The sequence below is a fragment of the Populus nigra genome, chromosome 4 (assembly GCF_951802175.1).
Source record: "Populus nigra chromosome 4, ddPopNigr1.1, whole genome shotgun sequence".
Taxonomy (NCBI): Eukaryota; Viridiplantae; Streptophyta; class Magnoliopsida; order Malpighiales; family Salicaceae; genus Populus; species Populus nigra.
Window position 1 is genome coordinate 9,082,992 of NC_084855.1, and position 13,317 is coordinate 9,096,308.

Here is a 13,317-nt window from a genome sequence, read left to right on the forward strand (position 1 = left end):
AACGTAAACTCGAAGGTCCCAAATTTTAATATTTAATAGGAAAAATTATATCTAACAACATGCTAAAAATTATATTTGCTTAAAAAAATTACTTTTTATATTTTAAATTTTATAATACACTATTATATAATATTCTCGAAAAGAATTAATTATTTATAAATTTACTACTATTTTTTATTTAATAACTAAAATAATGCTTTTTTAGTTTTTCTGCCTGTAGACCATGATCGATCTTCTTTTTTACTCTCACGATGGAGTATATGTTTGGAAATATCATGCAAATCATGTTTTTTAAAATTTTAATTTTTTTTACTTGAAATAATTTTTTTTATATTTTTATATTATTTTGACGTGCTGATGTCAAAAATAATTTTTAAAAATAAAAAAATTTTATTTTAATACATTTCTAAGCGAAAAACACTTTAAACCATTACCGCTACCACAATTTCAAACATGCTCTGCATATCTTCCTCGTCAACCACCACAAAAAGATTCTATAAAAATTGAAAAGAAATTAATTTTTAATAAAAAACCTAAAAAAATAAAACTTAAATCGGAAAAATATTTTAAACTAGTGATCTGAGTCATGAAACCGAGATTATCTTGTAAAAAAACACGAAAAAATCACAAAGTTAAATTTTTAATCATAAAAAATTAAAAAACAATATAAATAGTAATTAAAATAATGAAGATTGAATCTGATATAAAAAACTAAATGAAAAAAATAATTAGGGACTAAATAAAAAATAAAAAAAATAAAAACAAGAATTGGATTAAAAAAGTAAATTAAGTAAAATGTTGACAGAAAAAATAAAAATAATAATAAATCAAGAAAAGTATAAGAAAATAACAATTAAAATAATAAAAATTAAAATTGGATAAAAACAATTAAATGAAGTAGAATGTTAAGGGATGAAGTTGAAAAAATAAAGTAATAAAAGGATAAAAAAAACAATCACAAGAACGAGAATTAAGCCTAAATGAAATAAAATGTCAATTGGTGAAATTTTTAAAAAAAATAAAAAAACATTAAAAGTAAAAGAAATAACAATAAAAAAAAGGGGCCAAAATTGATAGAAATAGAAACTAAAGGACAAATTTAGTTATTTGCAAAAGGTTGGCGCGGATTTCTAGAATAAAAGAGAGAAAAAAAAGTAAAATCACTATAACCAACTGCATTTCCACTATGTACACGCACACCTCCAACAAAAAAAGGACAACATGCCGCTCTAAACGTTGTTGCGAACGAGTGCATAGCACATGTCATTAATTTTTTTAAAATAATATTTAATCTTTTCAAATTAGTAGACAACCTCTAGTTCAACCCAAAAAATAAATAAAAAAAATACCCTAGAAACCATTCATATATTTTTTATTATTTTAAGGGCAATCCCATAACTTCATTATTTAAAAAATAAAAACACAAAAAGCCTTTTTTTGCAAGGTTAATGGTCTGTTGCTCTTAAGGGTAATACTGTAATTTTAATGTGCAAATAATAGTAAAAAGACAAAGAAAACCCTTGAACCAAAGCTATGTACTTTTTTTCTTTTAAGGACAACAAGGTCATTTAACCGAGAAAAAAATGTGCGTGAATCAATTTATCCCCATTGAAAATATTATTGTACTCAATTGCAAGTTTTGTAGTTTTGATGAGAAGGGTAAAATCATTATCATATTGTTCCAATAAACAAACAGTGTAATGTGTGCAGTAAAACACTTATGACTTTTAGGTTTTTTTTTTAATTCAATCAAAGAACTCAACTGGTACATAAAAGTTGCTCCTGCGTTAGCAATGTGATTGGCTGGCTATATAATCATTCCAGGATTATTCATTTGATGCAGGAAGAAAAAGAGAAAATAGTGTCTGCGGACCATCGACTGTAGAATGTACCTTGCACAGCGTGATCCTGCACATATTATTCATTCATTTGGTCAGCTGATTCAAAATCCGATGCTAACGGATGATCGCACATTTTTATAATTTTCAGGTCAACTGGATCTAATCGCATGTGGTTTCCCTCGACGAGAGGATGAATGATGCCACCAGCTCTCAAAATCCTCCTTTTCTTCTGGAATCCCCGCTTCCAGATGTTCACCTTGTCCCAGATGACACAAATTAGCCACGAGTTAAGAAATCAACTAGAACACATCCCACACAGAAGCAAATCAAAAGATTGGCCCATCACAATTTCGAAAGGCAATTTATGGTGCAGCCATGCTTTTCAATCAGAATGGGATGCAATTTCAAAACAATGATGGTAGCTAGAACCAGGACTAAGTTTTGACCTCTGAACCGTTAAAGTCTAATTTAAAAGGACCCATCTTAATTATTCAAGCCACTTTCAGCAAATCACTCCATCATCTGAGTGTGCCAATCAATGCCTTAAATGGACTTTCTTCACCAATCTTCTCTCCGTTTGTAAGAATATCTAGCTATCTACATGACCAGTCCGATTCCAATCACCTCAAAGAGACTCATGCTAGATGGAAACAAAAGGACGATGATGCAAGTCACTCGTAAATGACAATAGCACAACAGCATGGAACACAATTTATATAGCCGCAAAAACATGGTTTATTCCGCTGGAGATGAACACATAAAGATAAGGAAGAGGTGGAACATATCCACACGGCGGGGCGGAGAGGAAAGGGAGGATATCTTGTACATGGAGCCTCCCCTTCTCTTTTATTATGATAAATTACTGATATCCCAAACGCAATCATCCGGATAACTGTTGTTTGAGAAGTCTTCCTCGTCTTCAAAGAGATGATAAGAAAGCGCGCTCAAGATATGGAGGTGCACCTAGCCCAGTGAAAACAATCCCACAAGGATTTGTTTTCGCGCTTTCTTGAGAATTGAACAGTTTCAGTTTCATTTCTTCTCAGCATCTTCCACATGACATGCACATCCGCGTACTCACAAGCTCTTACATCATGCCGTAGCTTCAGTAGTCCTGTTTTTTGTTTCAAAACATTATTTTAAAAATGAAATCAAACATACTTGGTCCTAAGAAAAATCAATTTCCAAAGCCATCACGAGAAGGGGAACTAAACTCTATATCACCAGCTGATGTCTATGTTAAATAGTACAACAACAAAAAAAAGGAAATTGGTTCAAATCTGAGTTATGCCTCATTCTTCCTGATAATAATGCGCAGGCTCATTTCCACGATAACAGGCAGGGGACAAATACCAGTGAATGGGGAGATACTGACCGCGTTTGCGAATCCAAAGACGCAAAGCGATGCCGTTCCAAACTCTTCGCAGCTTATCACACAACCCCATGGAGGAAGTTTTTCCGCCCTCCTTCCCTCCGAGGAGAGATAATATAAAGAGATCAAGAACGAACGAGCTGATTTTACCACTGCATCAAAATACCAGTACAAAATTATTCTTAATTTAATACTCTTAGCTACCGATCAAAAACAAAAACAAGCAATTGATTGCTGATTATTAAAATAATACTAAAGACTTCAAATTCGAATCGGAAGACTAATAAATTGTTATTACTAATACTAATTACCAGCATTAGGAATATGTAAAAACCTCCTCTCTTTTGCTTCCCTGTTCTCTCTCCCGCCTCTCTATTCCTGAAACACTCAAGTTAATATCGCTCTCCTCCGCTGACGCATCACTTCTCCATGTGTGCCACGTGTCTGTTTGACGGGAAGATCTTGACGTTGTTTGAGGGAGACGTGGTGGTTGGTTTGTTACCACGTGGAGAACAACAGTAAGAGGTCACTTCTTCGAGATTGTACGGCCATGTGATCGTGTTATTCTCTGTGGACCGAGACCTTGCTTGCCCTCCTCAAGCTTTTCCAGGTGCCACGTGTTGATGCTAAAGGTTTAAGCGCGTGTCTTGTCTTTGAGGAGAGGGGCAAAAAAAATTGCTGCGTGTTGGAAACGCACGAGGTGAAGGAAGTGAGATGTCTGTGTTAAGGCCAAAGCTTTAGTCAGTAACGTGGCATTCTAGCATTAGTTGGTCGGAAAGATAATGTCACCAGCGTACGGTGGCAGGCGAGACCCCACCACGGTTGATGGAGAGTGATTTGCATCTACACGATAAGCATTTTGATAGTTTTATACATAGAAGGTTCTGATTTTTTTTACAGGACCAAATTGGAATCAGATTCACATCCAAACAAATAGTACACAAATTTCAGCCTTGGATCATCAACAATCACATATAGGAGAATCCAAAACATCAAAATTTAAATTTGATTATTCTAACATGATTTAAAAGTAAAAGAGGGACATGAATTTTTCTTTCATGTTTGTTTTTACATTTTAAAAGTGTTTTTAAAATAATTTAAATTTTTTTATTTTTTCTTAACTTCAAATTAATATTTTTTTTGGTGTTTTTAAGTTGATGTTAAAAATAATTTTTAAAAAATAAAAAAAATATTATTTTGATATATTTCTGAGTGAAAAACATTTTAAAAAGCAACCACAACTACACTTTCAAATACGCTCTATTAGAATAGCACTCATCGAGTTACCTTTTTAGGTTTGGAATGCATGACAAGTAAATTCTCAACGCCTATAGACAGGCATCCTCCATTAATACCAGCCAACAAATATCGATACTCATAGAATTCTTAGAACAATCTGCTCATGACATTTGACTTGAAACTACAAGAGGAGGCGCGAGCATGAATGCATGTTGTATAATATTATAGCTAACATGGTTCTATAGGAAGTTTCAGGTCAACAAACCAATATCTACTCGTTAACATGCACTCCAACTCCTATGACCAAGAACCTTATATAATAGGATTTAGGCATCAAATTTCACGACATAAACATGATCATCTAGAGCTAAAAGAATACCTAAAAGCAATAAATGGTAAAATTATCTTGAATCAGCTAAAAGGCGCATCTATTGCATTCTTCTCCTACAACTCAAACTTGGAAAATTGCAGTTTTTAATTTGAAGCCCAAATCGGAGTATTAATACGTGCTTACCTTCAATAAGCTTGCAATGCAAGTTAAATAGATTGCCCATACAAATGAATAAATACTATTCACTAGTGGCTGTCAATAAACAATACCAGAAATCATATATGCTAGCAAAGAAAAATAGGAAGACCCTCAAAGTGAGCAATCGAGTCATAAGAATTAGGCACATACATATCTTCATAAAATAGGAAAGAAAAGCACCTTGAAGGGTAACTCAACTGATCAGGCTTTAGGTTTGATTTCCAATGATCATGAGTTTGAATCCTCTCAATGCCATTGGAGGCTTACATGATCGTTAACTTCAAGATCCATTAGATTAGTCAAGGTGCACGCAAGCTGACCCGGACAATTATGTTAATAAGAAAAAGAAAAAAAAGAAAATGACACATAAATACCGGTAAATGAATGGGCACAAATTTATTTATCGTAAAAATTACATGATAGCCAATAAAAAGACCATTCTTCAAAGGTGGAAGGAGGTCACGCTTTAATCTAGCTAGAAACTCATCGCCACTTTCACCTGAGGTGGTACCATAACATTCATCAAGAATGTCATAGTGTAAAAGAAATATAAACAATTAAACTAGAAGTCAATGGGCCTACGAGCAAGTCAGCACATCTCCAATCCATAAAGTTAGGGATGTTGGGTGAAACGAGTGAGAAGCCAAGCCATCCTTAGTCCTAACGTAAGGCCGAGGCCCCTTTTCCAAGGAAAAACTGAACGCGAGACAAAGTGAAAATTGAAAAAAGTAAAGAGAGAAAAGACTTATGAATATAAGAAGAAAAAGGAGTTAAAACAAGGGGGGAAAGGGCTTTAAGGGTATGTCTTCAAGTGGGGGTGAGGTTGATTTTTAAAATATTTTTTATTAGAAAATATATTAAAATAATATTTTTTAAAATTTATTTTTAACTTCAGCAAATCAAAATGGTTTAAAAACATAAAAAAATAATTTAAAATGAAAACAATTCAAATTGTTTTGAGACTCCAATGCAAATGCAGCCCCAAATAGGACCTAAAAAAATAGAAACAAAGTCAATAGCTTTGAATAAAGCATAAAAAACACCTATGATAATATTAAAAGTTATGTTTAAATAGTGAAATTCTAAAACAACCAACCATAAGGTAAAATTAAAATAAATAAATTAATTAAAAGTCATTAGTCTTTTACTATGCACCAAGACACAATTCATTTTGGATTGGAATAGTAAAATGATTGTTTTTCCCTTCGCTAACAAAATCATTTAATTAGCTATTAGAGGCAAAATCAATTTTTTCATAGGGTATATTTGTCATTATTATATTGATCGGGGATATATTAATCTTTATTTATTTTAAATGCAAAATGAAATGACTTGAATACCCTTAAAAAAAGAGGATCTAGGGGCTTTACGATATTTGACTGCTTTGGTTGTATAGTTTGATGACTAGATTGTCCTTAAAAGCATAAAAAATAAACATCCAAGGGTATTTTTTTTTATCTTTTCATCATGGTTTTTTAGTTATAATCAATTTAAATAAAGGCAATTCAATTTTTTACTAAATATAAACATCATTAAAAAAATAAAAATGGATGGCGTGTGTTATACAAGCGCCAACAAATAAGAGGTGCTCACTCTTTTTAGGATGCATGTGTGGTTCTTTATGGTGGTCAAATATCACCTTTCATGATGATGTTGGAAATGTCATGACATCCTTTTCCCAGTGGTCGGACATGTATGCATGACATAGTAGCGGTTGGGGCTATTATAGCTAGAGTAATATAAATGATACTTATACTAGTGGCGTCCTTGGTGAACTTACTTAAAATTTTTATTGATGCAATTTTTACTAGTCTTTGGGTGCCTTATTGGTTCAACTCTTTTAAATAGATTAATCGTCTAGGTTTGCATAAGCTGCAGTTCTCCTTCAATGGTTCTTAAAGTATCATTAAGGGTTAGGTCCATGATAAATGTAGATTCAAGATTAGACACTAGATAATCATAACACAAATGCATGTAACACTAGTTTAGAGGTGAAATTGAGATCTCAAATGCATCTTACAAATAAAAACAATATAAAAATAAAGTTAATTTCATTTTAAAAAAATAAAGAATAATCAAAACTAAAATACACCAAGACTTTTTTAGCTGTGGTGTATCTGTCTAGTTATGGCTGAAAATTATCATGAAGGGTTGTTATATTAAGAAAATGGTGTGACATGGCTCTTTTAATGAGTTGAATGGCAGTAGATAACCAATCTAGTTATGGGTTGAGTGACGTGGTTATTTGTTTGGCATTGACTGCTTTATAGTTGTTTATGGTTGAGATTGAGAGATGGGTTTTGCGTGGTCGATTTGACTGGTTCTTTTTAATTTGACGGGGTCGACTAAAATGGTTAGATGAGTTATTATTTTCTAGTGTTATGATGTCCAATAATGATGACGATTGTTACTCTCTAGACATTGTTGTGGCTTAGTCTATTAGTGAGAGAAACATAAATGAGAGGTGAATATCAAACTAGAAGGACACTAGTTGGTGACAACGGTGTTATTTCTAGCAAAATTAAGCATAACTGATGGTGATTATAGATTATAGAGGTTGGTGAGTATGTTGTAACACGATGACTGATATGTTTAGGGAGAAAATGAATAGCGATTGGAGTTTTGAATGTTTTGGGGTGTGTTTATGTAGGGTGTATAAGAATTTTTTTTATATATAAAAAGGCTATTCATAAATTCTAGGTTTTAGAAACTGTGTTGAATTTTGAGAGTTTAAACAAGTGTTTTAATGGATCATGTAATTATATGACTAATTAAAAGTCTTGCTCTCATATTAAAGATGATGCGAGATAAAATGAAAATTGAAAGAATTAAAGAGAAAAGAGAGGAAGAAAATTGAGATGTAACTTTTATAAAATTATAAGAAAAAAGCTCACTACAATGTGAGAAAATTATGTTTAAATAGTAAACCCTAAAATATCAATAATTAGGCTAAAGGCCCACTAAAAAATAAATTGAAGTCCAAAATAGAATAACATCAAGCCAAATAATAAATCTCAAATAAAAGTCTAAAGAAACTAAACATAATAACATAGGCCAAGGACTAATCAACAGATTAGAATATCATTCATTATCTATGATCATATGCGTGTATGAACCGTGTCTTAGGTTTGATTTTTCTAAAACATACAACAAAGCAAACATGTTAGATAGAACCTATTTTGGTTTAAATTATCATGTTGTAGCAATAAAATCTAGTGTTTTCTGTTGTTTATGGTTGTGTTAATTAGCTGCAACACTGGCTACCTGTTTGTTTTTACGTTTTAAAAACGCTTTTGAAATAATTTAAATTTTATTTTATTTTTTCTTTGCTTTAATTTTTTTGTGTTTTTAAATCATTTTGACGTGCTGATGTTAAAAATAATTATTTAAAAAAATTATTTTGATGCATTTCCGAGTGAAAAGTACTTTGAAAAGCAACCGAAATGAGAGCTTATAACAACCCATAGAGAACTTATAACAACTCTAAAGTTTAAAAAAGGTTGCACATAGTATGCTAGTAGCCGATAATAGCTACGAAAATGATAAACATTCACTGGTATTAAACAAATAGAGCCATGTTAAAGGCTAAAATAATCCAAGTATAAGGATTCATAACCAGATAAGAGCTCTAATATTGCCTTCAAATATTTGAACTAATGAAAAATGATTAAGAATTGACCAATAACGGCCACTCCATAACCTTGTGGTGGTAAAAAAAAACCCAAAAGAAACCTATAAGAGCCAAATATAAAATATCTTTTAAAATACCTGAGCCATGGAACATTGTAGTTCTAACAAAATAAAAATTGTGTTTACCTTGTAAAGTTGCATTATAGGAGAAGAAAAGAGTGTCAATAACAAGTCAATAAACCACTTGTCCTATAAATTGTTTCTTAAGGTAACCAATATGTTATGTTTTGGAAGAACTTTTGATATAAAATTGAACCAAAGATATTGCGATGGCCTTAAAAATAGCAAATCATATTCATCCATATGTAATGTTTTTAATTTAGTTAAAAGAACTAGATAATGACAACAAAGTCATTTTCATAAATGTTCACTATAAGCAATCAAAGAACTTAATTTTCACACGCTCATACACATAATATGATAAAAAGAGATCTTGTACTTAAATCTGAAAAAAAATATATCAAAAAGCTATTATGCATAGCCAAAATTATAAGCTAGTAAGCCTAGCAACAACAACAAAAAAAGAGCAAGTATCAATTTAAACATACACTTTAATGGAAAAAAAAGAGTAAACCAAGTAGTTTCATTCTTAACTTGTGATTATACCTTATAAATATTACATAATAACACCCAAAACTAAAATTGCAAGCCAAGAAAATTGTGACAAATGACTAAACTTGGATAAATATGCAATGATAATTAGAGTTTTGGCATTTATTAAAGTTAGTAAAGAGATAGAATCACGGAAAGAAGCAAATTTTAGTATGTCCATACTATACAATTAAATCTTCAAATAAAAGATGCAAAACTCTATTTTCAACCCTAACACCCAAAATGAGAGAGTAAAGATTAAAATGACTCATTTATCACTATGTCAATGTTATATTCATAACTTGAATTGCTAGTAGATGAAAATCCTAATAATGGGATCCATTAGCACTATAGGTAAACAACATCCTTCTTCTTCGAACATATTTATTAATAGTTGGGTTTCCTCCCCTCCCGCGGTGCATCTTAAATACAAAGTTGTGAAGGCTCAAATGCCTCGTTAATTATATGAACATATTCTTTTTGCATAACAAAAAAACTAAACTTGCATTTGATCGAACACAATTTATCCCTTTTAGGATAGGTATGTAAAAATCAAAACTAAACTATAATAAAATTAAAAAAGTTGGGTTTTAATACCTAATAGTGAAAGTTTTGGTGACAACCGAATACGATTCTAGCTGATTCAAATACCATCTTATAAATCTAACTTTAAATTTAAAACTTGAACAAGATGATCTTGATGTTGAAAATGGGTGTGAAAGGGGATGGTTTGTAGACATATAAGTGATGTATGTGGATTTTTAAGGAAAATATTTGTTTTCTTAGTTATTTTTTCCTATTCAATTTAAGAAATTAAATATTATACTTGATAATTTTATTTTTCCTAATTTGCTAAGGACTTTCATTACTTTTCCTTTATTTTTAGGTTTTCTAGTTTATTTAGGTTGTTTTTTGAGTTCATTTAAAGAGTTATAAAGTACCTCATATTTTTTTCCTTTGCCTTGGGTTGTCTTGCGATACCTTTTACAGCTTAGCTCGCAACAATACCTTGATCAACCCAAAGTCCAACAGAAGCAAGCATAACCACAAACCCAACAACAATAACAAAAGCAATAGAAATCAATCGATTCATGATAAATTCCTTGCAAAAAGAAAAGAGAAGAAGAAGAAATGGACGGAAACAATAAAAAAAAGATAGCAATAACAAACAACACAAATTTTTACCTAACAGGGTCATCGCATAAAAAATCTTAATTCTAAATTTTATTTCTCAAAAATTCACCACAATAAATAAGTTTTATTTGAGGTTTACAATCAAATAAACTCAAAAAACAACATAAACAAATTAGGAAACTTGAAAATAAAGGAATGACAATAAAAGTCCTAAAAAGACTAGGAAAAATAATATCCTAAACTAAATAGGAAAAAAATAAAAATAACTAAGAAAATAAATAACTTTTCCGAAAACCTCCACTAGTCTCCCCGAGTTGGAAAGAACTTGTCTTCAAGTTCAAGTTGGTCTTATCTCGATCTTATAGATGTCCAATCAAGACTCTCCAATCTCTTTTATTTCTTCGTTTTAGATGAATAACAATTTTATACATGAACTTAAATCCCTTCATGTTAAAATTACTCTGATTAAGAAGCTACTCATGCCTCTAAGACGAATTCTCAAAATTGATTATGGTTTTGTGATAACTCTCCTTGTTGTTCTCTAGTCTTCTTTTCTTCATCTCCGTTAATATATAAGATAATTTTTCAACTTGTCTATGCATGTTTACTATCATCAGCCGACGAGTTGATTTTGTAATTTATCTTTGCATGTTTTTTATCACTAATTTTTAAACTTTTCTTTCACAAGAGAGAAACACTTCATCCCCTCTTGCACGAGTACGCCATATTTTGCAACCACTTCCTCCATTCCTAATTATTTAACAACTTATAATAACTAATTACCAGAAATTGTTGGGTTGGGCTCTAATATCATATGAAAACTCTAACATCATATGCATATAGATATAACATAAGAAAGACAATACTAATAAACAATGCAAGATTCTATTTAATTTAATAGGCTCACTATATTAAAAACATTAATTCAAAATTTTATTTGTTAATAATTCACCAGACAAGTAGTTTAAGAGACTACCCCCTCGTAGAATAAACTAAAAAATAATCTCCTGAAAAAAAAACCTAAATAAATTTAAAAAGTAAAATTATTAAATATACCGAAGAATACAAATAACTTTCAAAAAACCAGAGTAAGATACCTCTGTATGATTTCTTTTTAAATCTGAGTGGGAAGGGGTAAGGCAGCTAAATAACATCTCCCCCACGTTAGGTTTGGATCCAATCTTCCCTCACTTATTTCAGGGATGGCAAATGCCTGGAAAAGAGAAAACAACAAACAGCCTAAACTCCTATCTCCCATCCTTCTCATCCTCTCACTCTCTCTCCTTCTCCTCCTCTTTCTCTTCTTCTTCTCTGCTCGGTCCCCGTCGAATCCTCCTAACTCCACACTATTTGTAACCCAAGTTTACCCAATCCCTTCTTTTAATTGCTTAGAATCTCCACAAGCTCACCCTGTGATTGCCAACATTGTGGAAAACCTCAAATACCCCTTTCTCTACTCTCTCTCAGATTTTGGGTCTTTGCCTGACAAGCCCCACAAGAACATTGTGAGGCTTCTGAAAGGAAAGCCTTTCAGGAAGCCAGATATTTCTGCCACGATTCAGCAGCTTCTTGAAGGGATGAAAGGAAGAAATGGGTTGGTGGTGGATGTTGGGGCTAACGTGGGAATGGCGAGTTTTGCAGCCGCGGTAATGGGTTTTAAAGTGCTGGCTTTCGAGCCAGTGATTGATAACCTTAAGAGGATTTGTGATGGGATTTGGTTTAATCGTGTTGCGGACCTGGTTACTGTTTTCGAGGCTGCTGTCTCTGATCGGATTGGGAATATTACTTTTTATAAGGTAAAAATTCACTCTTTTTCCAAAATTTACTCACTTCTAATTAATCTAATTTATCGAAGATATATTGGATTTTAGGGCTGATAATTATAATTGATTGATTTGATTTAGCCTAATTTGAAACTATCTACTGTATCGTCATCTGTGTCATTGATTTGATTTAGCCTAATTTGAACCATACTTCTATCTGCTGTATTGAATACTCGAGTCATCTTAGACCCTTTTAAATTGGCAGCTGGTAGGTCGGCTTGACAATAGTGCTGTCTCTGCCAATGGTGCAAAGTTGGCGTTCAAGTCCAACGAAGAAATAGCCTTTCAAGTAAGGACCATTCCCCTTGATGAACTAATTCCAAATTCAGAACCTGTGTTGCTTCTCAAAATTGATGTCCAAGGATGGGAATATCATGTGTTGAAAGGGGCCGTAAAATTATTGTCAAGAAAGAAAGATGCTGCTCCCTACCTAATCTACGAGGAGGATGAACGGTTGCTGCAAGCGAGCAACAGTAGTGCCAAAGAGATCCGGGATTTCCTCCATGGTGTTGGATATAGCCATTGTGTCCAGCATGGTACAGATGCCCATTGCACCAAGGGTTAACGAGCACAAGACCGTTTCTTGGGAAACACAACCCACCTAACTGAATGGCCTAGTTTCCGGACCTCTCCTCACCCCTTGCAAGGAAATGTAAGACATTTGGCTGCTTGGTGTTTGTCATTTCTTCGTGCCGTGAGAAATTTTCAGATATGTAGAGTTTGCATTGAAGACACTTGGCTGGCTGCTCTGGTGTGTGCCACTTCTTGCCACGGGAATTTTTCATGCAAGTAGTAAGCTGTTGTAGGTGACTGCCATATAGGGCCTCGGCATCTGTACTGGCTGAGAAAGGTCAAGTTTTCTTGGATGCGCATTCGAGCTTTTCGATTGTAACTTTTATGGATGCAATGATGTTTTTCTTCTCCTCTCTTTTGTTTAAGAAAATCTATGATTGATTTTTAGCCTATTATTTTTGCTTGTAAAACCTGTATTCACTAAAAAATTGATATTGGAGAGCTCGCAATCCTTGTAACAACATGAGTGGCGATCATCTCGCAATGATAAAATCTTGCCTTAATTTGCATGGCCATGGCTCATGT

General features: G+C 32.6%; 1 protein-coding gene across 1 annotated transcript; it reads left to right on the top strand.

Moving 5' to 3' along the window:
• Positions 1 to 11,493: 11,493 nt before the first annotated feature.
• Positions 11,494 to 13,184, top strand: LOC133691345 (uncharacterized). Its single transcript, XM_062111810.1, has 2 exons — positions 11,494 to 12,192; positions 12,425 to 13,184. Exons 1-2 carry the CDS (start codon positions 11,599 to 11,601, stop codon positions 12,782 to 12,784), a joined length of 954 nt encoding a protein of 317 aa, XP_061967794.1. The 5' UTR covers positions 11,494 to 11,598; the 3' UTR covers positions 12,785 to 13,184.
• The last annotated feature ends 133 nt before the right edge of the window (positions 13,185 to 13,317 follow it).

Excerpts from the sequence above, each read along its gene's own strand:
- LOC133691345 (XM_062111810.1), top strand. The coding sequence starts at position 11,599 with ATGGCAAATGCCTGGAAAAGAGAAAACAACAAACAGCCTAAACTCCTA. Across the intron at positions 12,193-12,424 it reads GGAATATTACTTTTTATAAG|CTGGTAGGTCGGCTTGACAA; the intron begins GTAAAAATTCAC and ends TTAAATTGGCAG.